Consider the following 27668-nt stretch of genomic DNA (forward strand, 5'->3'; position numbering starts at 1 on the left):
AGCATGAGATATCAGCCTTTCCCCTTTTATGATCTAACTTAAGTGCAGATTTAATCTACAGTATATGGGAGAGGCTCGCTTCAGATATTTCCCATAATATAATTTTTGACTTGTTGTCTAGATACAGCACTCTATGGATGTATCCTATCAAGAATATTGATAGGATATTGCCATTGTAAATGGAATAATAAAATATCCAAGCGCTGCTTGCACATGTGAAGCTCATATTAGTTTTATAGAGAAATGCATCTATTACCGTAATTGTTGTGAGCAAATTCCTCCCACCCACTTAGGCACATAAAAATAAGCAATCAGTAGGAAGTTACAGAACAGGAAAATGTATAAAGATGCCTCTATACAAATAAATAAATAAATATGGGAGGGGGGATCCTTGAGACAAAAATATCCCAAGTTAAACCCTTAAATTACCCAGTTTGGTGCACTGATTAAGACACCAGGCTAGAAACCAGGAGACTTGGGAGTTCTAGTCCTTGCTTTAGGTAAAAAACCAACTGGGTAGCCTTGGGCCAATTACTCTCTCTCCTTCTGGAAAGCAAGCAAGGGCAAACCATCTCCGAAAACCTTGCCAAGAAAATTGAAGGGACTGGTCCAGGTACAGTTGCCTAGTGTCAACTCTAACTGAACACACGCACACCCCGTAAAACAAAACAAAACAAGAAAATGCAACACACGCACATATCCTCAGATATATTTTTGTCGCCTAAGCACACGAATGCCAAAACTGAAGATCTGTTGACTCTAGCCAGGAGATTGGATAAGGAAGGAAGGAAGGAAGGAAGGAAGACGGAGGGAGGGAAAGGGGTAGGGGGGTAGGAAGAAAGCAAGCAAGAAGGAAAGGGGGAAAGGAAGAGGGGGGGGGGGAAGAGAGGAGCTGGCAGTGTCAGAGTCATTGAGAGTCGCTTCTAAGTGGGGGGAAATTCTTTGCTGGTACCGGCAGCACCGGCGTGACTGGCAGATGTGCCACCGATGAAGCATTCCCGACGAACCGCCTCCGTCCTAGCAGCCAGCCATTAGACAGGGAAAGAGCGAAGCAGGACTCCTTGCAGCGGAAACCTCCGAGAACCTCCCGCCGACTCCGAGCTCTGCCAGCGCCGCCCAGCAGCTCACGTGAGCGCCGGAGTCATCTGACGAAGAGGAAGACAGAGGGGAGCTCGGGCGCTTCGGTGCTCTCCGGGACGGCCATGCTCTCCCGCTTGCTGCGGGAGCACCAGGCCAAGCAGAGCGAGCGGAAGGAGCTGCAAGGTGAGCGGCCGGGGGAGCCTCGGGAAAAAGCCTGGCTCCAGATGCCCAGCCGTCCCTCCTCTCCCCCCACCCCCAAACGCCACCTTTTAACTCTTCTTGGAGCCAAAGGTTGTGGGGAAAGGAGGGCCTGGCCGGGGTAGGAGGCGAGGCGAAGGAACCCGTGGCTTTCGATGCAGTAGTGGCTCGAAGTATTTCGGGGCTCGAAGCGTAATTAAAAAAAAAAAAACCCGCCTTTTCGGAAGATGTAATTGGAGTGTGGCTGCGGCTGTATTCTCACCACACAAACCTTCAGACGAGCAAACTACCCTGGGAGAACCTCCCCCCAGGATTGATAGTTCTGTGTGGTGTGAACTACCGGGTTAACCTGATACTGCCTGGCCAGAGTCGCTCTGGAGAGTGAGAAGGGCAGCATATTTAATAAATAAATGCAGGGACTTACGACCACAACTGAGCCCCAAATCTCTGTTACTAAGTTAGACATTTGTTGAGTTTGGCCCCACTTTACGACCTTTCTTGCCACCCTTGTTTAAGGGAATCTCTGCAGTTGATAGTTAGTAACCCGGTTGTTAAGTGAATCTGGCTTCCTCATTGACTTTGCTTTATCAGAAGGTTGCAAAAGCTGATCACATGACCATGGGACACAGCGACGGTCGTAAGTATGAACCAGTTGCCAGTTTGTTCACATGATCGTGGGGATGCTGCAGAGGCCGTAACTGAAAAACAGTCATAAGTCACTTTTTTTCACTGCCATTGTAACGGTCACTAAATGAGCTGTCGTAAGTCAAGGACTACCTGTACTCGAACACCATAGTAAACATTTCGAAGGCATCAACTGCTTAAATTTTGCAACCTCTGGACCTCTTCTTCTCTGAAAGGAGGCTAAAACCATGTGCAAAAATAGAGCAGCCAACAGGTCGAGGGCAGAAAGGAAAGGCAGAAAGGAGCTGTGAGTAGTGGGCTGCATCTTGTAGGAGGCTTGCAAAAGGAATGGCAGTGCTGGCAGCTAAGCCAGTTCTGTCTTCTTGACTTGTAACAGTTTGGGACTTCCAGGGAGATGGATGGATTTATTTATTAAATTTTTATACCACTCATCTCATGATCTAATGACTGAATTGCACTGCCATCTTCACTAAATAAAAGCCCCAGCCCTAAAAGTCCTTGTTGGCAGAAGCGAGTAATGCATCCACTGGCGGCAGAATTACCAATACACAACTGGTAAATGTTTGGTAAAATCTGGTAAGTTTGGTCTGGTGGTTTTAAGGCCTCAGGCTAGAAACCAGGAAGCTGTGAGTTCTAGTCCCCACTTAGCCATGGAAGCCAGCTGGGTGACTTTGGGCTTGTCACTCTTTCTCAGACCAACCCATCTCACACGGTGGTTGTTGTGGGTAAAATAGGAAGATGGGGTAGTAGAAATGTTCACCACCTTGAATTATTTATAATAAACATAAAGTTGGGATAAAAATAAAATAAGCGTTTTTTTCCCAGTTTGAAGCAGCATTCCATCTAGCGTAAGGCTACAGACAGTCCTCAATATATGGCCACAATTGAGCACAACATTTTTGTGGCTAAGCGAGACAAGTGAGTTTTGCTTCATATTACAACCTTTTTGCCACAGCTGTTAAATGAATCACTGCAGCGGTTAAGTTAGTAACCTGGTTGTTAAGTGAATCTGGCTTCCCCATTGACTTTGCTTGTCAGTAGGTCTCAAAAGGTGATCACATGACACCCCCTGGGACATTGCAACCGTCATAAATATGAGCCAATTGCCAAGCGTCTGAATTTTGTTCATGTGATTGTGGGGATTACAAAAGTTGTAAGTGTGAAAAATGGTCATAAGTCATTTTTTTCAGTGCCATTGCAACTTCAAATCGTCACTAAATGGTTGTAAGTTGGGGACTACTTACAGTATAGTCTTCTCACCAAAGACTCTGAAAAAAGTTTTAAAAATAGGCTGCTCTCTTTCAAATTCATGTTTATAAGGAGACTGTGTGATCAGAACAGATGCTTGTAGCATTCTGAAATGATAAACAATAGGGCCTATCCCAACCCGATTGTATAAACCAGGGGTCCCCAAACTCCGGTCCGTGGATCAGTACCGGGTTGCAGCATGCTAGCAACTAGTCCACACAAACAAGCAAAATCCCATCCGTGAGATGCAGGCAGAACATGAAACCACACCCCCTCCGATCTGTGGAAAAACCTCTCTCCATGGAATCAGTCCCTGGTGCCCAAAAGGTTGGGAGCCGCTGGTATAAGCAATAATATGGTTGATTAAATTTGTGAGAGAATCCACTAGTTTACAGCTAAATCAACTAAAGTTGGCTTTGAATTGTTTCGGGTGTGAGCTGAGGAAAAAAGCAAGGGCAACATCATGGGGATATGGCACTAAAACAAACATTTCCTGAGGCATGTTCGGGCCATGGTTAGGTAGATATGAGGTTGAAGCCTGTCTCAAAATATTGAGATGGATATGATTGTACAAAATCAATGCTCTACTAAGCAGGGAACCTCAGTATTCCAAGCACATAATTTAATGTACGATGAGAGCAAGGACATAACATGGAACCCATACCAAGAATGTAGCTGTAGAGCCATTTCAAAGATATGTTGACTTCAATGATGTCATAGAAGAGACATTTGCTTTCGTTCTAGAACGGCGGCGGCGAGAAGCTATTGCTGCAGCAACTTGTTTAACAGAAGCCCTGGTTGATCATCTTAATGTTGGGTAAGTAGTTATTGAGGAGTGGGGAGTGATTGAAACTATATGAAATATCCATGAAATTACATAGCATGGGTATTGGTATCCAGTACAAGGTTTAAGATCAAACTGATATTGTAATATATCCATCTATGATGCCCTTCTTCAATTTGAATATTTTGCCCTCTGACCCATGCCTCCTATTTGAAATTTGTATTGCCAAAATATAAGGTTTCTACCCAAATTTTCAAAGACATGCTTTGCTTTGAGGAGTGCTTAAGTGAATCAGCCCTTTGAAGCTGCTTCAGAAAAGTGATACCTTCTCATTTCTAATGACAAATGGTTACTCCATTCAAGGCTGGAAAGCACTTTATGAAGGCAAATCAGTTCTTCATTTCAACAAAGAAAACTCATTTTGCATTCGTGGAATGAAGTTCTTAACCAAGGGAAATTGAAAGTGCCTTGTGCAGACTTACAGAAAAATTATTTAATAATTCACTTATATTTCTGGGGCAAGGGGAAGAATCAAATTGCAGAAGATTGGGATTGTAGAAAAGGCCCCTCTTATTTTTCACCTTTAGGTTCCTGAATTGTTCCCTTATAAGGGAATAGTCAAGAGCCAGTAATGTGAATGATATAATCTGTGGACAGAGCAGTTCAATCTTCCTGCCTTGACTGTAAACATAGCATATGCATATGACAAGCCACTCAGCTTTATCTCACTAATTCCAAGAATAATACAGGACTTTTGTGAGAATGCCTAAATAGTGTAATGAGCTTTAAACTTCACAGCCCTATATAAATAAATACTTAATATGATTCTCGCCATTTGTTGCATGTTAACAAAAATAGCTTCGTAGAATTCATGTGGTAACGCAGAAGAATGCAAATGGAAAATGACCTCTCTTTTATATGAGAGTCCTTTTCTATAACTGTCACTTGATAGTTGTCTCCAGGAACTTCTCACAGTTGTCTTAGCCATGTGGACTGGATTTACTGCTTTAGCCTTGGCACCTTATGTTTCATTGATACCGTTCTTTTCCTTGTTTTTAATGTGTTGTGAGCTGCCCGCACTCAAACACATAAATTGGTTAAATAAATAAATCACAACATTACAGTTTAAAACACTGACTTCTATAGTTTAAGTATCATGTAAATATTGCTTCCCTTTATATCTTCTGTGCTGCCCATGATTCATCTTTAGGTCACTTTGAAATCTCCTGTTAAAAAAGAGGCAGAAAAAAGTCATACCTGATTATGCCATTTCAGATATAAATTGATGCAACTTATGACTATTTATCCCCCCCAACAGATTTTAAGTAATCGTGTTATAAATACATAGGTTTTTAGCCTCAATATGATGCAAAATCTTGGAGGAATAATATTCATGTAACATAAGAACATCTAAGGCAGAATTGGCCAACCTTGGCAATTTTTAGTGGACTTCGGCTCCCAGAATTCCCAGCCAATCACTTCAATCCTCAAGTCTTAAAGTTGCAAAGTTGGACACCCCAGATCTAAGGCAAAAGTTGTATGTTTCAGCAAGGTCTGCAATACTGATTGGAAGGATGTAATTTCCTGTTAACACTTGGTGGCCTGTATCACACTCTTCACCCTTTCATATAACAGTTATTTTGAAAGAGGATGGGACTGAAACTAGACCACCCTCTAGCCAGAAATGTTTATTTACGCTGGGAAGTAGAAGCTGCAACATTTTTTAGCATGACTCCTGTCCTTGACAAGCTTCCACAATTGCTGGCGCCACTTAGTTTTGTGGTTAATGGATGAGAGTGGGAATTATAATTTTATTCTTCAGGCTGCATTTCCCTAGAGGCTTTCAACAGACCGCAGATCCATAGAAATTCTTTGGGACAATGGAGCAAATGATTAAGTAAGCCTTGTGTAGGTTCCCCCCCCCCCGAAATGCTGCATCTAACTCGGTGTGCAATGACTACTTTTGTTATTATAACTTTTTACCACACCAACATATGAGATCCTGATAATGGAACATAAAAGTAACTTTTCCCATGTTTCTCTTCCTCATTAGTACCTTTAAACTTAGAGTAGAAAGCAAGCTCTCCTTGCCTACTCTATAATCAAGCCATATAGACTTCTCCAATGGCCTCATATTTTTTATTTTATTATAATACTAGCTAAAGTCAGCAGGGAGAGAGTTATCAGCCCTTCCAGACAGGCCAGGTCAAGAAACAGAAGCAGCCTGGAGTCTAAGAATGTTGTTTTATTATTACAGACTGCAGTAACAGAATCTTGAAAACTTATCAAAATTTCTCTCTTTCCCACTTTACATTGGACAAAGCCAAGGCAGGGTTATTTTGACTTTCTTTCTCACCTGTGCTGCAGTTGCTGAACTGCATATTGTGTATCCAAGTCCCTGCATAACTGGCTCTTCATGCCTTCTGCAAGATCAGCTCTGGATTCCTTTACTCTGTCTCCCCCAACAGAATGATTCTTCCCTCCCATGTAGGAAGATGAGCCAGACAGATTGTTATGTGTAGGAGATAAGAATCCCTCCTTCCCTCAACTGAAGATGGGCCTGGAATCTTACCAAGATGAGTGGACAAGAGTCACCAAAGAGTCATCTGTAAAATTCCCCCACTCTTCCCATTTCATAGCAAATAGTACAGGAGAGCTTATCCTGGGAATCAGTGAGGAATCTCCTTCATCTTGGGGCTCATCCTCTATTAATAGTGACAGCAGGTCACAAGGACAGAACTTGTACGGGAATATCAGATGGAACTGTTGTGCAAAGTGTGGAGTGTGGTCATTTCTCCCCCTCTCCTGTGACTTCTCTAGTTTGGGATAGCCCAGAATGTGTCCCAGTTCATATTCCTCTTTCCCATCCATCAGTATTCAAAATCTTGAAAGCCTGTCTAGGTTTCTTTCTATTCCACCTTAATATGAAACAAAATCAAAGCTGGAATATTTTGAGATTCCTCCTTATGCCTGCTTCAGTGTCTGGACTGTGTAACTTCTTATCCAAGTCCCTGTTTAACATCTCTTTCCTATCTTCCCTAAGGCCCATTCTAAATTCCTTTACAGAGGGGATTCATTTGAGGTATATCCTGGCAAGCCTGAGGTTCCTTTTCCCAGGGTTTACAGTGAACTGTAAGGTATATTTCATATAAAGGTTCAGAGTCTTCTAGATCCAGTTTATTAACGCTGCCCGATTCATTTCCATCCCCTTGGAATCAAGAAGAAAGGGATCATCCTCCTTTCCACACGCTACCAATAAGTCTCTACCTTTTGGTCTCCTTTTTTACTTACCCTGACCACTAGTTATAGATATGCCCTCATCAATTGTCTATAGTAGTTTTTATTATTACTGGTGAATAATAGACCTCTTTTTATACTGATGCCAAGAAAACTACATGTCCATGAAGTTACCAAGAGGTGAAGTCAATGCAATAGAAATGTGACTGTTTTGTGTTATTTTGTGGAAGAATGCAGTGAAACTTTACCATTTGTCAGTCTTTATCTCTTCTGTTTATTTCACAAAATCCAGTTAGTCCAAGCCATCATTAATTATTCCAGTGTATTTAAAGAATTATTTGTCTATTGGGTACTCAGTGTTGCAGTGTTATGAGAAAGTAATTTCCTCCCATTCCTGAAAAGCTCAAATGACATTATCTTAGCTTTAAAAGCATCTCCCTATGATTAATATTGTGTTCATAATCCCTTTCCTCATGGAGGCAGTTATTTTTTGCATATGCTTCTGTGTATAAAAATCAAGACAACTTTTTAAAGTTTCCTTTTTATGCAGAACAACACTTTTCTTCCATGTAAACATGTTAGAATACTCTCATGTTTTAATTTCTATAGCCACAAAAAGAATTTTTTCATGAATTCTAGGCCTGGCTTTTTTAAACAAATAATCAGTTCTCAAATGCTTTCAGGGCCTTTAAGAGGGTGAGATGGGATGGAAATGCAATAAAGCAGTTGCCTCACACATGGGAGGGGGGCACATATACAAAACATGGATTAGTATATAAAATTATTGGATGAATATTTTTCATTAGAAAATCAACCAAGATATAATTTCACAAGTTATAACTGCCAACTCAGACAAACAAGCTAACAGTATTCAACAGCCTAATCAAGGAAGCACCAAAAACATTCCAATCAACACTGGCAGGGCAAGCCACTCGTACAACCTTGGCTCTTTTATGACTCGTGGGCTTCAACTCCCAGAATTCCTGAGCCAGCGTGGCTCAGCTTGGAAACCTCTCCCTTTCCCCTCAGCATGGCTGGCTCAGGAATTCTGGGAGTTGAAGTCCACGAGTCATAAAAGAGCCAAGGTTGCCTACCCCTGCACTAGTATATAATAGAAAACAAAGCCCACACTCTGCTCACACTGATAATGTTATTTAGTTGGATAATGAAACGTCTGTACAAAAACAACCAAGCTCAGAGAGTACCAAAGACCTCCACAGTTCAACCCTGAACTACAAATATTGTCTTGTATCAGTCCCAGAAGTTATTTCAGTATGTATTTTGTGTTTTACAATCCATTCCCACTTAACGGGCCACTGACTTCAGTGGACAAAGCAATTTAAATTAAATGCGATGAAAAGCAAACTGAAGGAGGGCTCAAACAAGTACCTGCCCTGCCCTCTGTAGCTGAGTATTAAAAAAAACATTTCATTTGATCTAACAAATCCATCTCAAAATGACTTTTTTTTTCCTTCCAAGGAGCCTGGCAATATTCAGAGCCTTTTTCTATAAGTTTAATTTGTAGATTCAGTCTGGATATGAGTTGAAAGATTCCTTTCTTTCAGATAAACATCCAGGATTCTCCAAGGCAAGAAAAAATGAAAGGAAACAACTAAATCCTCCTTGAATCTCTTATAGAATTGGGAGGGGGGGCTGGAGGGAGGCTTGGGATCTTTCAGCCTTTTGCAGCAATTTTTAGGGGTTGCAAATGATGAAAGATATCTGCAAATATGACTTCTAACTTTTCCTGGTTGATTAGTGAAGCAGCCTTCCATCAGAAGTATTATATCCAAGCAAATATCTTAAAAACAAATCAAATAAGACCACATTTTAGCACAATCATTTTCAAGAATCTTCCCTATAATTGTCACACCTCTACAAGCGTTCCTTTAGTTTTCAAAAGTATTGTTGTCAAATATAGTACAATTATTTAAATGTTTAGCTTTTTATTATTGGCACAAGATGGATTTTTCTATTGTAGCTTACATATGTGATTTTCATCTCACACAGGTATCTTTTATAAACACATAATATTGACTTTATATATCAACCTTTCTTAACTGAAAACAAGTACATTGAAATGTCTATGATGAAAATATCTTATTAGCCTATTATGAAAAGAAACAGTATCAAAAGTATCATTTCAATCAATATTGCTACCATTATCAGAATATTGCTGTTTTCTTCCAAAGATGTATTGTATATTTTCTGTCAGATATATGAATGTTTGATAATTAACTCAATTATCTCAAGTTAAGAAAAGAGAATATATAAGTTTAACATTAAAAGTGAAAATATACCACTTATAAAACATTCATCTATTCACTGAATAGAACACAATAGTTACACAGTTCAATTAAATGTTTAATTGGTTGCATAGTTCATTAAATATGCAGTAGGTGACAATAGGACTTGTTCTTAAATAGTATAATAGATTAAGCATCAGACACCCATATATCTATACTCAGTTGATTGAAGAAGGGATTATATTAGAAGACCATAGTTCGTTAAATAAGAGCTTTAATTGACCTAGTTCATTACAGGCAAGAATGATTCATGAATGGCTGTTAAAAACTATTAACAGAGAGGACAAACCAGATTACTTTATATTTCTGATCATTGAGGTCTCTTGGTGCTTTCCAGTAGATCCTCAGTAGAATTAAAAATAAGAGAGTTTAAAAGCAATTATAAGCATATTTAAAAAGGTCTGCAAAGGGTAAACCCCTCAATTCAGTGGAGAATATTTTCCAGAGAACTGGGATGGTTACAGAAAAAAATTTGATCCTGAATTTCCACAAGATGAGCCTCTGGCAATTATAGAAGAACTTTCTCAGATGATCACTATCAGCCATTTAAGAGACCCTCATCCATCCAGCTGTGCAAAGACAGTCTTAGCCTAGTACTTCACCCTTTAAACATAATGTCATTTTATAACAAATCACAGTAGCAGCCAGCACAGATGTTTTGTCTTTGAAACATCTTTCACTTCAGCTTAAGTAACTGAATAGTTTAGTGTAAACCATATGCTCTGTATAGGTACCTTCCATTCCTCTTAGGCAGGGCTCTTCAAACTTGGCCCTTTTATGACTTGTGAACTTCAACTCCCAGAATTCCTCAGCCAGCGTGGGAAATCTGGAAAATTTGCTTTCTAAAAACGTGGTGCTAGTGAAAGGAATTCTCAGGATGATTTTATTTCTATATATCATTAATACAGCAGCTAGTTTTTAGAAACACCCTGGCTGCTTACGGGTTTGTTTGCTTTTTCTCTTCATCACAACCTCTTATTACCGTATTTTCCAGTGTATAAGACGACTCAGCGTATAAGATGACCCCCAACTTTGGAGATTTGCATGGTTAGAAAGTCATCTTATACACTGGAAAATACGGTAATTTTGCCCTTCCCTTATAGCTGCCCGTCTTTGGGCAATTTTTTTCAACTCAAATTGGCTCAGCTTCCTCACCATGCTGAATGTTTCATCTGACTTTGCCTTATTCACAAATGGATCCAGATGCTCTTAGTATATAATAATGATTGCCAGATGTTGCTTGGATATTTAATCTACTATATCCTTGGGAATTTATCCGGCTACAAGCTCCCAGCGCCTGCCTCTGCCCCTGGGATTAGCTTGCTCTCTGCTGGGAAGCTACTTAACATGGAGAAAAGTTTGAACAGAAAATAGGGCGATGGAGGGCTTAGAGAAAGGAAGCCTGTTCTGTTCCTCCTCTGTGGTCTTAAGGAATGACTGAGCCTCTCGTTCCCAGGGTTGCCCAGGCTTATGTGAATCAAAGGAAGCTGGACCACGAGGTGAAGACATTGCAGATCCAAGCTGCTCAGTTTGCCAAGCAAACAGGCCAGTGGATCAGCATGGTCGAAAACTTCAATCAAGCTCTGAAGGTGAGCACAGTGCCTGTATGAATGACAGTGATTCATATATTATGCAGTTTCTTCTAGGGCAACCTTAAAGGACTGGGCTGGGCTCAGTGAGTGTGGATAGGGGGAATCACAGGGGGTTCAGCATATACAGAGCCATTAGTTCACAGGTACGAAAGAAGAGGCAACTCCAGAAGGGAAAAGAAATAGCAAGCATTTCCACAAGAAGGTCTCTCCCCCCCCCCCCCGGCCTTTAATATGAATTATGCTATACTTTCTATTTCAAAAATCTAAAGCAACATGCCCCATTTAAAATTGCACTTTGACCCTTGTGTGCGCTCTGGTTCTACCGTAGCATACTGGGCATGGATCAGCAGCCTGGTAGACTTCTGGGACATCTGAGAAGAGCAGGTGTAGTTCAGTGGTGGGATTCAGATATGTGAACAACCGGTTCTCTGTGTGGATGCTGCTTCCTGAAGTCCGTTCTGGGCCTGGGCAACAAAAAATTAACTACCAGTTTTGCCAAATTGGTGCGAACTGGCTAAATCCTACCACTAGTGTAGTTACATTTTTATTTAAGGCTCACTGTCAGCCGCTCACTGTCAAAACAGTGCTAATTTGATCTCTCAAACATTTGTTTTTTCAAGCTGTGATTAATCCTGAGTGTAATGGGAGAGCGCCATCTACTGGTCCTAGGCTGCCCAAGATATTGATTCTGTAAAAAGGACAAAAGTGGTTTGTGTGCATTTGTGGAATTTGTATCTGTACATTCTTCGTCCTAAATGGCAGGGAAGGGGAGGATGGATGGATGGATGGATGGATGGATGGATGGATGGATGGATCTAGTCTAATAGATAAGGAAATGAAATATTGAGCCTTGTAGTGTATTTAATGAAAGAGATAAGGGGCTAGCAAAGATCTTCTGTTAAAATGGTAAATTGTTTTCTGTACATTATCCTTGAATCCATCTAAAGTTATTTAAGTGTAAGAGCAGAAGGATGCTCTAGAACAGTAGTTCTCAACCTTTTTAATGCCGCAACCCCCAACCGGTCATAACCTAAGGATTACTCAACCGGTCGTAAGTCGAGGACTACTCAACTGGTGCAGCACCGTTTGCAGAATGGACTTTTGGCGGGCTCAGCAGGGCAGAGACAGCCTGGACAATTCCTATTGGTTTTTGAAAGCCAATAGAATTAGACTCTATTCAAGAGAGTCTATTCTATTGGCTTTCAAAAGCCAATAGAATAAAAGGGAGTAGCACAGCTAAGGAAAAGGGGGAAAAAATGGCGGACTGCGTTGTTTGGCGACCCTCGAGAAATGGTCGTTCGACCCCAAATGGGGTCCCGACCCACAGATGGAGAACCAATGCTCTAGAAAATTAGATCCAGGCATGCTTGGCTTTGAGAAGCCAAAGAACAGGTGTTTGATCCTGACTTTGTTCTCTGGGCAGGAAATTGGTGATGTCGAGAACTGGGCACGGAGTATTGAGATGGATATGCGGACCATTGCCACCGCTCTGGAATATGTTTACAAAGGGCAACTGCAGCCTTCCACTTCCTGATCCAGAGGCCGGATTCTCTCAGTCACCGGAATTGCTTGGGCTCCATCTCTCACGCTATGTTGCCAACTGAAGGTATATCATGGTAGAGTCCTTGCCCGCAACTTCTTCCTGTGCTTCGGTGGCTGTTCTTTTGCAGCACCGAGTAAGCGCCCCCCCTGCCCTCAGCCCATCTAGATGGCATAAGAGTTGCCGTTGGGCCTTTTGCTTTGACTTGCGCTTTGGCTGAGTATCCACGGGCAGCCTCTAGCTGGGAGGAATCATGAAGCAGCTTGACATGGGAATGCACATACCCACAGGAAGGAAAAGAAGCCATGCTTTTTCCATGGAAGCTGGATGAGTCTGTGCTACGAACGTGGAAAGAATGAAATAAAAACAGGTGGCTTAATTACAAGTGTTGATGTGAGTCATTGGAGGGGGTATCGGTTCTGTCGACTGCTTAATTCTATCTGGGCAAATGTGAAGAAGGATGGAAAGCTGTCTTCTCTTACTCAGACAGAGGAATGGGGTGGAGATGAAGAACCTTAGTGTGGCTGGAGCTTTTTCTCACAAGGTCACCCAGCCTGGCCTCTTCATCCTCTTTTAATTTTCAAATCCTTCCCCTGAGGTTGTGCACGCCTTAAACAAAGGTACCCTTCTCAGATTTAATTTGTCCTAATCTCTCCTAACTCGGCATGTGCTGCATACTTGGGTGAGAGGGGCGTGACCTGGAATGCCAAAAGGGTTCGGCTTCCATTTCTAGAGCGTCGCCTCTACCTTCATTAGCTTTGTGGTAGAGGAGGCTGGATATTTTAATATGGCCCAGAAATATCCTCCTTTCAAGGAAGCTGCCCATATTCCCCTGGTTCCACAAATGGGTTGCCTTTAGTCTGTTCAGTTCTATCTCTGGCTTGAGTGGGCTTCAGCTAGCAAGTCTTCTGCTTCCCTTTTCCTGACTTAGTGTACATTCCATCTGCTTGTGTAGCTGCAAGAATCGGGGAGCTTTTGAGTAAATAATAATGCTGATTATTTATTAAATTTGTTTTCTGCCCATCTCACCACGATCGTAATAGTTCTTGTTGCATTTCACACAACAGTACTGAGACTCCCAAGCCTAGGGCAGAGTTCGACCGTGAAATTTTAAATAATTTATTTTCCTTTGTTCCTTATGACATCTCTGTACCTTTTGGCTTAACCAGGCGTTTTGTTACATCATGGGTCTTTCTAATTATCAAATCAAGACACCTTTATATGGAAACACTTTCCATGTGTGCTTCATTTGGAGATCAGGAAACCACACATCTTGAGTGTTTTTGTGCATCAGCTTTTGTATCTGAATGCAAATGCTTTCTGCCCAGACTGTACATGTAGTCCTCAACTTATGACCACAACTGAGCCCAAAATGTATATTGTTAATTGAGTTTTGCCTCATTTTACAACCTATGTTGCCGCGGTTGTTAAGTGAATCACTGCAGTTCTTAAGTTAGTAATTTGGTTGTTAAATGAATCTGGCTTCCCCTTTGATTTTGCTTGTCAGAAGATCCCAAAAGATGCTCATGTGACCCTGGGACCCTGCGATCATCGTAAATTAGAGTCAGTTTGTTAAGTGTCCAAGTTTTGATCAGATGACTGTGGGGATGCTGCAGCAGACGTAAGTGTGAAAAATGGCCATAAGTCGTTTTTTTTCACTGCCGTTGTAACTTTGAATGGTCACGAAATGAACAGTTGTAAGTCAAGGACTCCCCATATTGCTCATTCTAAAAGAAGCAGTGGGAACTGGATTCTCAGCCTTCTACCCCAAAGATGAGTTAGAAATCCTTTTCAATCATAGATTCACATTTGATTCCAACCGCTGGGCTTAAGCTCCCAATATGCTTTCCCTTAAATGTGTTTGTTTGTGTCCTGCCTGATTATTTTTATAAATAACTCAAGGTGGTGAACATACTTAACACACACCTTCCTCCACTTATTATCCTCCTAACAAGCCTGTGAGGGCTGAGAGAGAGTTGGGCTGAGAGAGAGTGACTAAACAAAGGTTATCCAGCCAGCTTTCATGGCTAATGCGAAATTAGAACTCACCAGCTCCTGCTTTCTGGCCTGGGGCCATAATCACTAGACCAGGGGTAGGCAACCTTGGCTCTTTTATGACTCGTGGACTTCAACTCCCAGAATTCCTGAGCCAGCATGGTTCAGCATGGAAATCTCTCCCTTTCCCCTCAGCATGGCTGGCTCAGGAATTCTGGGAGTTGAAGTCCACGAGTCATAAAAGAGCCAAGGTTGCCTACCCTTGGACTAGACCAAACTAATCGTAAATTAATTGTAAATGAGCCCTGAGGTGAGAAAATTAATTGGGATTTCCCCAAGGCTATTAATTCTCATTTTCTTCTATATTCCTTAATTCATTCAGTGGTAGGTGGAAAAGACTTGGAACATATGGAGGAATGTAAACTCTGGGGACTCCCACCGCCTCCCTTCTTTGTAGCTGAAAAGCAGCAAGGGATGGATTTACTTTGTTTCTGTTTAGTTCCAAGCAAGAAATTGAGATGATTTTTTTTAAAAGCACTTATGTCCACATATCAGCTGGAAATACTCCCAGGGAAGCTTCTATATCAATAAAAAGAGAGTCCCTAATGCTATATTTACAGTCTTTAAAAAAAGCAAACATGACAGTAAACAAAAAAAGAATGTCCAGGACAGGAAAAAACATACTTGGAAACCAGTTCTTTATCGCTTCTTCAGCTATATCTCAGTAAAAGGTTGCTGAATGATTGTTGAGGGAGAGGCAAACCCAGCTGGAATTGACTTCTGAGTTATCTACCTTTCTTTCCCTTTCTCTGCTGGTTAAATTGGATAAGCTGAAATACTTGGGCATTTCAGTCATAGATTTATTTATATCCTGTCATTATTTTTATAATGGTGACAAACACACACAATATGCCCCTTCCTCCTATTTTCCCCTCAACAATACCTCTGTGTGATGAGGTAGGCTGAGAGACAGGTCCAAAGTCACCCAGCTTGTTTTCATGGCTAAGGCGGGACTTAAACTCTCAACTTCTAGGCCGCACTTCTAGGCCACAAGCAAATCTCAGTATCCTTTCTTGGATTTAAAGATTTTTTTTTTCTTGCACCCTATAGAGCTGCAAAAATAGCCACCCTACTCTTCATTTTGTTAGGATATTTTACCAGTAAGGGACTTTCACACATGTAGAGTTCATGGCTGCTTTCTTTACTTGCATAAAGCTCAGCAGCTTAGACCTCTTTAATTTAGAATCTAAGTTGAACTAAGCAACAAAGGCCTTTTTCACTTCTAAGCGCTCTCTCTCTCTCTCTCTCTCTCTCTCTCTCTCTTCTGTTCTCTTCTGCAAAAGCATAAAATCCTTTGTAGGTTTTGTAAGAGGCCTGGCTTTCATTTCTCTTTACCTCTCCTCCTTGACATTATCAGGAATGAGTGAGACTCTGTAAATGTACTACAGGTATTCCTCGACTTAATGACCAAAATTCAGCTCAAAATTTCCATTGCTAAGCAAGATAGTTGTTAAGTGAGTTTTGCCCCTTTTTATGACCTGTTACCACACTTGTTAAAGAATCACTGCTGTTTGTTAAGTTAGTAACAAGGTTATTAAATGAATCTGGCTTCTCCATTGACTTTGCTTGTCAGAAGGTCGCAAAAGGGGATCGCATGACCCTGGGACACTGCAAGCATTGTAAATATGAGTCAGTTGCCAAGTGTCCAAATTTTGGTCACGTGACCATGGGGATGCTGCAACAGTCATAAATGTGAAAAATAAGTCATAAAGTCACTTTTTTCAGTGCCATTGTAACTTTGAACAGTGACAAAACAAATGGTTGCAAGTCAACAACTATCTATATACGGGTTACAATACTGATCCTGAAGTGATGCTATGCAACTCAACAGGAGTAAATTACTGATATATCAATACTGGAGTATTCAAGAGAATACAGCAATCTTCTCCCTTCTTGTGATGGTTTCTTGCAGCCAGCAGAGGGGAATTGGTGTATCCTGTGTCTTGGTTCCGACAGATGAAACTCTTCAAAGAACTTCGAGGTATTATTTACCTTAAAGAATCTTTATTCGAGAAGCATAGCATCGGCACTAACATAATCAAAGCCAAAAACTGAATTCCCCCCCTCCTTGAGCACATAGTATCAAAGCATAATTCCCTCTTCCAATTAACAGTCATAAATCACATTCCCCAATTAGTTTAAAGCACGGGCTTTCCCTCCAGCTCTCCAGCTCACCAATTCTTATCATCTCTTATTTCAATAACCTTGATTCTCACACTAGGTCCAGTATTATTATGTCTAGCTGAACTCTCATGCACCTCCCCCTCTCCCCAGCATCATCTAACTCTAAAAGCGAAAAGAAGAAAATGGCTGCATCTCCATCTATTGTCAAAGCCAAAATATCCGATGTTAGCAGCGTTGACATCCTGTTCCCTTCTTAAGAATAAAATTTCAATTTTTGTTTCCCAAGTCCTTAAAAGGGTAGGGCAGATGCGAAAGAGAAATTAAATAAAGAACATATGTACATCACCTTGCATAACCCCGAATTAACTTCCATCTATTTAGAGCCGTATTTCTGATGAGCTCTCAATAAGAGGAAAGGAGTGGTTTGCTTATAATGGCACTAAGACAAGGAATGAGTTCCCAAATCATTCTAAAATAGTTGAAGGGTTTTCAACACAGGGTTCCTGCTGAAATATGCCTGAGAATTCTCTCTCTCTCTCTCTCTCTCTCTCTCTCTCTCTCTCTCTCTCTCTCTCTCTCTCTCTGTGTGTGTGTGTGTATTTCACTCTGAAAGTGATGTTTTTCCATCTTACCTCACCTCCAGATACTACATCCAAGCAAAGTAGAGAACATTGATGCACATGGGGAGGTAGCCTGAAATGACATGTTCTGTTGGCAAAATTGTGACTCTAGTTGGTATAGCCAGGTTCCCGTGGAATCACCCCTTCCCATATGATTTATGCCCTTCTACGCCCTTTGCCCCTGAGGAACACCAGCATTCCAACTTTTACAGTCACTTGAAAAAAAAAAAGATAGGCTGGTTAACACACTGTGTGAAATTGATTAGCCTATCTCTGGCTTACTTGGAAGTGTAATTCAAAAGAATTATCTCTTATACAATGTAGCCTGCCCAGAAGATAATTCCCTTCCTAGTAGTTACTGCTCTCAAGAGCATTAGCTCCTCAATTTCTCTTCCCGCAAAAATGTTCTTAGGGTAGTTTATAGTGCCCATTCTGATCTCCTTAGTTTATCCCCCTTCTCCAAGCCCAGTTCTTCAACACCATTATTCCAGTGGCTGCACAAATACAGAGGCCCCCTCGATGGCAGTCAAGATACAAATAAAAACCTAATTCATTTCTGCCCCTAGGTGATCAAAAGGTCTGTTGGTCAATCTCAGATGCTACCAGACTCTTGAACCCTTAGAATAGTGCAAGTTAAAAGCTGTAGATAATAGTGTAACATGGACCCATTCGAGGTGTATCAAGGGCAAGCTGCAGAGGCAATAAGATTTAAGTCAGCATGACTTCCTGCCAGCTCTGGATAGGAAGAGAATATAATAAAGTGTGTGTGTGTGTGTGTGTGTGTGTGTGTGTGTGTGTGTGTGTTTGTGTGTGTGGTCTTAACCATGAAACTCTCTTGGGGACTCTGGGAAAGAGGCAGTCTCTCAGTTACATCTACCTCCTTTGTTATGAAATTCTGAAACAGAACACAACTAAGTTTGTGCTCCTGGGATTATAAATGAGTGAGTCAATGTTTGAATATTGACTATCTTTGACTGCCATTCTGGCCTGCTTCATTTTCCAAGAAAATGGAAAATTTTCCAGTCTACACATTCATTTCTTCAACCCATTTCTTCACACAGGCTCAGTCTTGACTTTTTCATTCTCCACCTTCGCTTTCTCAAGAGACTGAATTGGAGCCTGCGGCATTGGAGGGCGCAATGTTTCAGCAGCAACAGCAAGAGTTAACACTGGGCTGAATCGCCGCCCTTGGCATCCTCCACCAGAGACCTGATTAGGAAGGGCTCTGCTTCTGCCCCTGGTGGACTTTGACAAGGAGCAGAACTTATACTTGCTGTGTGCAGCAGAAGCTAAGCAAGCTAAAGGCTCTTAAAGGGGTAGGGATTTGCTATTACTTTGACTGTGCAGTTTGCTCAAGTTATCTCTATAAGCTTATCTTCAGAGAGGTAAGGAGGAACAACAGGGGCGGGAGGTGAGTTGACGTTGCTCTGCGTCCAATGAGTCAATTTTCTAATTGACTCATTATATTTTTCATTTTGCAAGATTGTAAGCCAAGGAGGAATAGGATGTTACAAGCCAGGAAATTCAGCTGGTTATAGTCAAGGCTGAAAACTGGGTAAAACTGAAGGGGAAAAAAAAAACCAATCTGAAAAAAAAAATTCTTCTTACTTTGCTCTGTAGGCAGGAACTATGTGAGGAATCAAATGCTGATCTGGCGCAAGATGAAAACAGAAATGGGAAATTGGAATCCCAGATTCAAACTTCAGAAGGAAAGGGGGCAATTAGTGATTGTTTAAGAGGGGGGGGAAAAGCATTTCTTCTTTAAAATACGGTGTAGTGTTTGTTTCTGCCAGTGTATGTCTTTAACTGGACCTTATCTCTTTTGCCTTCTACTTGATTTACAGAATTTTGTCTCCTTTGGTTTGCTTGAGGAGAAGAGCTGTTAGCATTCCAGCTTATAGCCTGATTAAAAGAAAACAGTGGATTATAGGAAAAATAGCAACATTCTCGAGCATTTTAAAGAGTAATCATTTTGTTATGTTCTCCATTAATGGGTGGAGCTCATTCTGCCAATCAGTTTTTCCTTTCTTTACCTGTATTATGTTTGTGTTTTGGGTCCCGATCCTAAAATACAAAGAGATCTGTTTATTGAATGCATTAATATATGAAGGTAGATTGACACTGTAACATCCCTGGAATAGGCCAGGAATGGAGTGGAGACAATATACATACCTATTTCACCTAACCCAAGGGTAGGCAACCTTGGCTCTTTTATGACTCGTGGACTTCAACTCCCAGAATTCCTGAGCCAGCATGGCTCAGCTTGGAAACCTCTCCCTTTCCCCTCAGCATGGCTGGCTCAGGAATTCTGGGAGTTGAGGTCCACAAGTCATAAAAGAGCCAAGGCTGCCTACCCCTGACCTAACCTTTACATTTTCTAGAATGTATTTATTAAATTTTTACACCACTCATCTCGCCTGACTAACTCTGGGCAGTTTACAAAAAAAAAAAAAGCACAGTGATTGAGTGAAACATGGAGATATCGAAGAGAGAGATACCAATCATGAATGGGCATCTATTCCTGCCAATAAAGAACTAGCAAATCAAAATACTTTCTATTTCATTGGAGGAAGGGAAGGAAAAAATTGTCTTAATGATGTGCTAAAGAGTGCAAAAAGAGCATATAATTAATTGTAGTAGCAGAGAAGAAATGTGCCTGATTGAAGAACAGGAGACACTGCTTTTTTGTGAAGTAGTAAATGCGGACAGATTTAGAATGTACTTTTTTTTTCAGCCAAGCAAAAAGCCATTTTTGCATCTTGCATCCATCTTTTGGGTATTTCTACTTTGCTCATCTTTGCTCTCATGCTCTAATGGAAAATTATTACTTTATTCCTGTGCCAAGTGAAGCCAAGACTAGCCCAATCTGGCAAAATAAGGAAATTGTCAATAGAATTGGTGCATTAAATGTTTCTTTATGTTATTTTTGTTCCATTTAAACTGTCAGGGATAGGGAAGAAAGTCAGAGGCCACAATAATTTGACTGGATTTGGATGCACAATTTCTTGACATCTATAGCCTTGTATGCGTGTGTTGGTGTCAATGTCACCCTCTAACTAGCAGCTAGATTTTTGAACCGCATTGTAATGAATTGCACCTGGCAGGATTAAACCCAGATCAGGTTGACTGTTCACCCAGCATGCAAAATGCTATACTTATATTAATAAAATATAATCTGTACAACATGCTATATAGCACAAACAAGTACCCCGATGTGATGTCCTGCTTCACAAAACCTGTTAAGAAGGTGGCTGGGTTCCCACAACATGTTTCCCAACTCTATATTCTAGCATTTTATATAAATACAGTTACTGACAAGTGCATGCAAAAAAAGTTCATGGTAATGTGCATTCAAGTAAAGTCATTAGCTTAAGATCATAAGATATGTGACACATATTCTTGCAGAATTATCCTTATCCTAATGTGAATGGGAGACCCTAAAGTTGTGATCCATTCCAGGGTAAGAAAAACCACCCAAAGTGTATGCTATTTGCAACTTGTGTAGATGTCAATTTAATCCATTAATCTCCTCCTGAGCTTTACCAGAATGCAGCATAGAGCTGGACACATTAAGCGGGACCAAAGCCAGTTACAAAACTGCCCTATTAAACCTTTTTAAAAAGTTTAACCTGGAATTCTGGAGGAGAGAGTCTTGTCCTCTAGTATTCCCTTTGAGAGAAAATTGGATATCATATTCTTAGGAACTGAATTAGACTTAATGAGTTGTGTGTAATAATTCTTCTAAGTCAGTGTTTCTCAACCTTGACAATTTTAAGGCATGTGGACTTCAACTCCCAGAATTCCACAGCCAGCATTGCTGGCTGTGGAATTCTGGGAATTGAAATCCATATGCCTTAAAATTGTCAAGGTTGAGAAACACTGTTCTAAGTCTAAGTGTCACAAATTAGATGACACTGATGGTAGAATGGTGCAGTTTGGGCCTTAAAAATGGAGTCCCAAATTTAAACCAGGCAGAAACACATTTGATCTTTACTATTCAGGAGAACATCTCCCTGGAGTTATTAAGCAATTTCCCCCCTATTTGAAATAAATACAAAAGTCCACGCTTACTTGGGTACCAAATCAACAGATTGAACCCTCACTCCACATCATGGTACAGTGCTAATTTGGATCAGATTCATGCATTTCTTTTATTTATTTGCAACACAAAGGCTGTTGAGTGAGAACAAATTCATTTCTAGTTTCCCTCTTTGGAAGGCTCTCCAAAATACAAATTGTGTTGATGATTCATTAACTGCTTTGGAGTAGCTCTGTTTCTCATTATTTCAATTAGCATAGATGTTTATTAAAGAGAATGAATACAGTTGCTTAAATACCAGCAGCTTGATCAATGTCCCTCAAGGGCATTATTCTGGCACTAGAAGCCTAGTGATGGATGCTGGCTCAGACAATCTCACAATCTCCATCTCTTTAGGACTGCAAATCCTTTAATGAGTGGCCACTTGTCCCAAAGACTTTCCAAAAGACAATTGGACTTTTCTGGGTTTTTTTCTTTGAAAATGTTTTGCTTCTCATCCAGGAAGCTTCTTCTGCAGTGAAGAAGCTTCCTGTATGAGAAGTGAAAGGTTTTCAAAGAAAGATACCCAAGAAAGTCCAGTTGCCTTTTGGAAAACCACCTTTCAAACAACCATGATCTGGATGACTGAGAATCTCCATAGACACTGAGTGGCCACTTGGTTGTATTGACTATGGCTGATGGAAGTCATGATCCTAAATAAATAGAAAACCTCAGATTGCTTCTCCCTGACAAAATAATGTGACATGTGTGGATTGAATTAAATAAGGGCCATTTGAACTTTTGGAAGAGGACAAGGTGGTGATACTGGGGTCCCATTCTATTTTTGCTAATCCTTTCCCATCTCTGCAGGCCTTAAACCAGCAATGTGGTGCTGCATTCTGCTCTTCAGTGTGGTTTGGGCTGTGGTCTGGTTCTTCCGTGACCAGCAGACTTTGAGCAACTTCAGAGACAAGTATGTTTTCATCACGGGTTGCGACACGGGTTTTGGGAACTTGCTAGCCAAAAAACTTGACAAAAAGGGTTTCCGAGTGCTGGCAGGCTGCTTGACTCAGAAGGGAGCTGATAACTTGGACCGCACCAGCTCGTCAAACTTGCGCACCACACTGATTGATGTTACCAGCTCCGAAAGCATCTGCAAAGCAGTGGAATGGGTGAAAGCTGAAGTGGGTCGAAAAGGTGAGTTTCACCCCAGCAGGTATCAAAGGAAAGACAGGAGAGTATGTGGAACCAGGAATAGAATTACAGCTGTTTGAACTCCTTCAGCTTTCCTACATAAATACTCAATACACTATTCCTATAAGCCAATGTTTCTCAGCCTTGGCAACTTAAAAGACATGTGGACTTCAATTCTGAGAATTCATCAGTTTCTTCATTTCTGTTGTGGTCACAGGGCCTGCTTTCATAAAGCTGTTCTTAGTTCACCATACCTTCGCTGGAAATCCCAACAAAATCAGATTTTTCCAGCAGATCCATCAAAGTAGTCTCAACCTCATAGCCTGCCCTGAATCTAATTGGATCAGGTTTGTCTCATCCTGAAAAGTCACCATTCTCTTAGCTTACCCAACTATGGGAAGCTAGCGTCTTTTTGTAATTTCCCATTTCTGAGAAATTCAGGGCAAACTTCTTAAAGATGGCCTAGTAATTGCCTCTTTTAAACAAAGGAGGCATCCTGCTTTCCCTCAGAGAGGCATTCATGATGTTAACCAGGTGTCACTAGTAAGCTCCAGGCTACGTTACAAGCAGAGGTGGGATTCAAATATGTGAACAACCGGTTCTCTCTGTGGATGCCACTTCCAGAAGTCCATTCTGGGCCTGGGCAACAAAAAAAATTAGCTACTAGTTCTGCCGAACTGGTACGAACTGGCTGAATCCCAACATTGGTTACAAGCTAAGTTGGACAAGGATCCAGAACACAAGCAGTGGAATGTACCATTTCAAGGAGTCAATCCATGTCCTCCTGTATCATAAAACCAATCTATTATATACAAAAAAGCGACAAGACACCCCACTGTTGACTGTATACCAAAGACGACATCCAGATGAAAGCTCAAAGATGCCTTCATCTGAAAAAAAAAAAATCCCTTATAGAAAATGGTATACTGTAATAAGTCCTCCAGAGGTCTGAGAGGAGGAAGAAGTAGAAGAGTACTAGGTACCTCCCTCACAAACAAAACTCAACAGGCCATGAGGTTGCCTATGCAATATGTTCAGGGAGAACACTGCTGTTTTGCTGCCCATTTATCTGATTTGTCAGATCTTCCTTCACCTGCACTCTTAGGCTGCCTTGGTGCTTTATACCTGCAGTATAAAAGTAAAGGTTTCCCCTGTCCATTTGTATCCAACTCTACAGGGCGGTGCTCATCTGCTTCTTAGCTGAGCAAGTCAACGTTGTTCAAAGACATGACCATTCTGTGGTCATGTGGTCAGCATGACTATGCTGAGGGGTACAGGCCGCTGTTACCTTCCAAATGAAGTGGTACCTATTTATCTATTCACATTTGCATGCTTTCGAACTGCTAGATGGGCAAGAGCTGGGGCAAGGATGGGAGTTCACCCCAACGTGAAACCCAAGCTGTCAGCTTTCCATCTGAAAAGCTCAGCATCTTGAATCGCTGAGGTAGTATAGAGCTACCTTTAAAAGGGATGAAACAAAATTCTTGAGAGCAACAATATTGATAGATCTAGCAAGCTCTATGTTCCATATACTAACCTTAATCATGGATAATGGATAACTAGTGCAATTAGTCTGAAATCTTTTCATGCTGCCTCGGAATCTTGGACTATTAGTCCATTGCCACTAATTCAACCTTGATCATACGGTGATCCATCCAAGACAATGAAAAAAAATGAGATGCCCCCAACACCTGCTGACCATCTTGGATATTCAGAACAAAATTCCAACACAAACACATGACCTATATTACGTGTTCCCAGCTGGGATAGACCTATAGCTGTTATGAGTCCTATGAACTCCTGAACTCTTCCAGACAGACCAGCAACCAGAGTAGATTTTGAAACCCTTTAGCACCAACTCCAAGTCCAGCTTTCATTTCAGTCCATCATTCTGTTAGTCAACAGAGTGGGGAGTTACATTAACAGAATTCCCAGTCTATCTCTGATCCTACATCTAAGTTGCACACGCATTGTCCCACTTATATCCAATGATCCAATGTGGGATGTGGGATCAGAGATAGGTCCAGGTCTCTTACAGGTCTCTTGGTAAGGGAAAGATTATTTTTATGAATTGCATCCATCTACTTGCCCTGGCTTGCCGCAGAGTGCACAAACCGGAGAAACTGGGGCCACACGAGGCCATGATCGGTTGGCTTCCCTACAACTGAGGTTGGAGCATAAACAGAAAAACACTGCACCATACAGTATTTGAAGAGGAAGCCCTTTGCAGTTTGTTTGGTGAACAGGAGGGTGATTTTTCTCATATCCCTCTCTTTCTCTCTCTCATCTCCCAGGACTCTTCGGTCTGGTGAACAATGCAGGTTTAGGCAGCTCTATTGGCCCCACAGAATGGATGACCGTGGAAGACTATCGCAAAGTCATGTCTGTTAACACCTTTGGAATGATCGAGGTATCGTTGGTCTTCCTGCCATTGCTCAAGCAAGCACGTGGCCGAGTAGTCAATGTTTCCAGCGTCCTGGGGCGGGTTTCAGCCAATGGTGGTGGCTACTGCGTTTCCAAATACACAGTGGAGGCCTTTTCTGACAGCCTCAGGTAGGTGGGCTGGATATGCGCTCATTCTTCCAGGTCCAGAGTAGCCTTTTGGAGTCTCCCTGGTGCCTGCTCTTAGCGTAACAATTATAGTTATTAAAACGGATGTCTTCTGCAACCCATGCGATAACCAGACCGGGCTGTTTCCCCCATTTTCAAAGATTTCACGGTGCCCATTGTTTCTAGAGAGGGAAAGTTATCACTAAATAGGCATGTTGATCATGCATAATCTGTGGCAACAAATAACTACCCCATTATTGGGGTCTCAAGAAATGTTATGGATCTTTACAGATAGGTATAAAGAATATGATTCAATCCTTCACAATATTTTTTTTTTCCCCAGGAGGGACATGCATCATTTCGGGGTAAAAGTCTCCATTGTAGAGCCAGGCTTTTTCAAAACAGCCATGACTAATCTTGAAACAATAGAGGTTGCCCTACGGCACTACTGGGATCGAATGAGCCCTGAAGCCCAGCGGAGCTATGGTGAAAATTTCTTTCACAATTGTGAGTACTGAGGCCTACTAGAATATGGTTGGAAGCAGGGGGGAAACTACTCCCGTTTGAAGCCATGTTCTGTAAAACCTCTTCCAAAGAAACGCATCGTGGCGATAGCCATATTGCAGGGTTTAACAAGATATTTCCTTCCCATACCCATACTTAAAACACTAAAACCTGCCAAAAAGTGACTGAAAACATTCTGGAGAAAAAAAAGAAAAGAGCTTTTGGGTAGGCCTTGCTCCCATTGTCATCCTTATTTTTGTGTTTTTTTAAAAAAAAGCTATCAAAATTTGGTATTTAGCCCCTAAATTTCAATAGCATAGCAACAGCAATGGACCTCTCCATAGTGCTTTACAGCCTTCTCTAAGCGGTTTACAGTGTCAGCCTATTGCCCCCAACAATCTGGGTCCTCATTTTACCGATCTCGGAAGGATGGAAAGCGGAGTCAACTTTGAGTTGTGAGAATCGAACTCCTGGCAGTCAGCAGAATTAACCTGCGATACTGCATTCTAACCACTGCGCCAGCATGTAGATACTAGACCACTGCATCTGCATGTGCAACTTCCTACCTGTCCTAACACCACCAAAATAATTGTGCTGGTTAGTCTTGCATCCCAGCCAAGATTTGAGTAAAATCTTGCAGTTTGTTGGTTAAATACAGAATGGAAAACACTTTTCCCAACATGGTGCCCATCAGAAGAATTAAACCCCCATCATTTTATACTGTCAGGAGTTTAAACACCTGTCTTTAGCTAGTTGTCTGAGGACCATCTGATTGAAGACTGTTAATTTAGGACTAGGACAGGGGTAGGCAACCTTGGCTCTTTTATGACTTGTGGACTTCAACTCCCAGAATTCCTGAGCCAGCAATGCTGGCTCAGGAATTCTGGGAGTTGAAGTCCACGAGTCATAAAAGAGCCAAGGTTGCCTACCCCTGGACTAGGAGAAGTCAAGTGTTAGCTTTACGGGACCAGCTAACGAAGAGTCAGTATCTTACATTAAGGCAAAAGACATCCTGAAACAGTAACAGTAACCTCTTATTAGGCCGAAAGTTTAATTTCTATGATTTCCATCTCTCTATAGACTTGAAAGTCCAGAAGTTCATCATGAACATCATCTGTGATTCTGATCTCAGCAAAGTGACAAACTGCATGGAGCACGCCCTTCAAGCCAAGCACCCTCGCTCTCGTTACAGTGCAGGATGGGATGCTAAGTTTCTGTGGCTGCCAATCTCTTATCTACCTTCCTTTTTGGTGGATATTTCCCTGTCTATCATCTTACCAAAGCCAGCTCAGCGGGTGCGCTAAAAGCTGCCTCATGATCAAGCTTGAGGCCTAAATATTGACAAATCATACTCCTGAAAATAATAAATAAAAAGATTATTCAAAGAAAGTTGTTGTCTCACCAGATCTGGTTTCACAGGGTGGTATGGAAACATTTCCAAATTGTGAGCTTACACCCTCTTACTATCCAGATGCTGAGAAATCATGAAGAACAGGGGAACTTGATGCAAGAAGGGAAATGTTCGGTAGATTAACTGAATAATCGGTGCCAACATAAAAACATCTGACAAAAAGTGGGCACCATTTTTTTTCAAGCAAAAGCTTTTTTTTAGTGAGTCTCTGAAGTACACACATGACAATGCAGGAAAGGGCAATATTTAAATCTTAATTGCAGCCTTGGAGGAAAGGATTTAAGTAAAATCAGTTGTTCTGAATATCAGAACAGTTGATTTTACTTGTCTTAACTTCCATCACCAAATCACACCACTGTTGCAGAATTTCAGAGAGAGAACTTGAAGAGACTTTGGCAAAAGACCGGGGACTGCTAACTGTTGTGGTAGGTTGTAGATTGTCCATCAGTCCAACTTTCATGCATCCATCCACTCTGTGGGGAATTTTAAATGTTATGAGTAGGAAGTTCTACTGGTCTTTTTGTTGTAGAACCCGCTAATATCTAAGAGACAGCAAAGATTC

At 41.3% G+C, this 27668-nt stretch overlaps 2 protein-coding genes across 6 annotated transcripts; both read left to right on the forward strand.

The window, feature by feature from the left end:
- Positions 1-912: 912 nt before the first annotated feature.
- On the forward strand, positions 913-13010 carry BLOC1S1 (biogenesis of lysosomal organelles complex 1 subunit 1). The gene is made up of 4 exons (XM_039339023.1): positions 913-1263; positions 3916-3988; positions 10955-11087; positions 12514-13010. Exons 1-4 carry the CDS (start codon positions 1203-1205, stop codon positions 12622-12624), a joined length of 378 nt encoding a protein of 125 aa, XP_039194957.1. The 5' UTR covers positions 913-1202; the 3' UTR covers positions 12625-13010.
- Positions 13011-14070: 1060 nt separating this feature from the next.
- On the forward strand, positions 14071-27075 carry RDH5 (retinol dehydrogenase 5). 5 transcript variants are annotated; one of them, XM_039339017.1, is made up of 6 exons: positions 14071-14251; positions 16598-16666; positions 22318-22644; positions 24936-25194; positions 25535-25698; positions 26776-27075. In XM_039339017.1, exons 2-6 carry the CDS (start codon positions 16642-16644, stop codon positions 26997-26999), a joined length of 999 nt encoding a protein of 332 aa, XP_039194951.1. In that variant the 5' UTR covers positions 14071-14251; positions 16598-16641; the 3' UTR covers positions 27000-27075. The 5 variants fall into 5 exon arrangements, with proteins under 5 accessions (XP_039194951.1, XP_039194952.1, XP_039194954.1 ...); XM_039339018.1 differs by lacking the exon at positions 14071-14251 and having other exon boundaries at positions 16375-16666; XM_039339020.1 differs by lacking the exons at positions 14071-14251; positions 16598-16666 and adding an exon at positions 16933-18840.
- The last annotated feature ends 593 nt before the right edge of the window (positions 27076-27668 follow it).

This window comes from Crotalus tigris, unplaced genomic scaffold (genome assembly GCF_016545835.1).
Source record: "Crotalus tigris isolate CLP2741 ecotype Arizona unplaced genomic scaffold, ASM1654583v1 scf7180000017726.370058, whole genome shotgun sequence".
In the NCBI taxonomy this organism is placed as follows: Eukaryota; Metazoa; Chordata; class Lepidosauria; order Squamata; family Viperidae; genus Crotalus; species Crotalus tigris.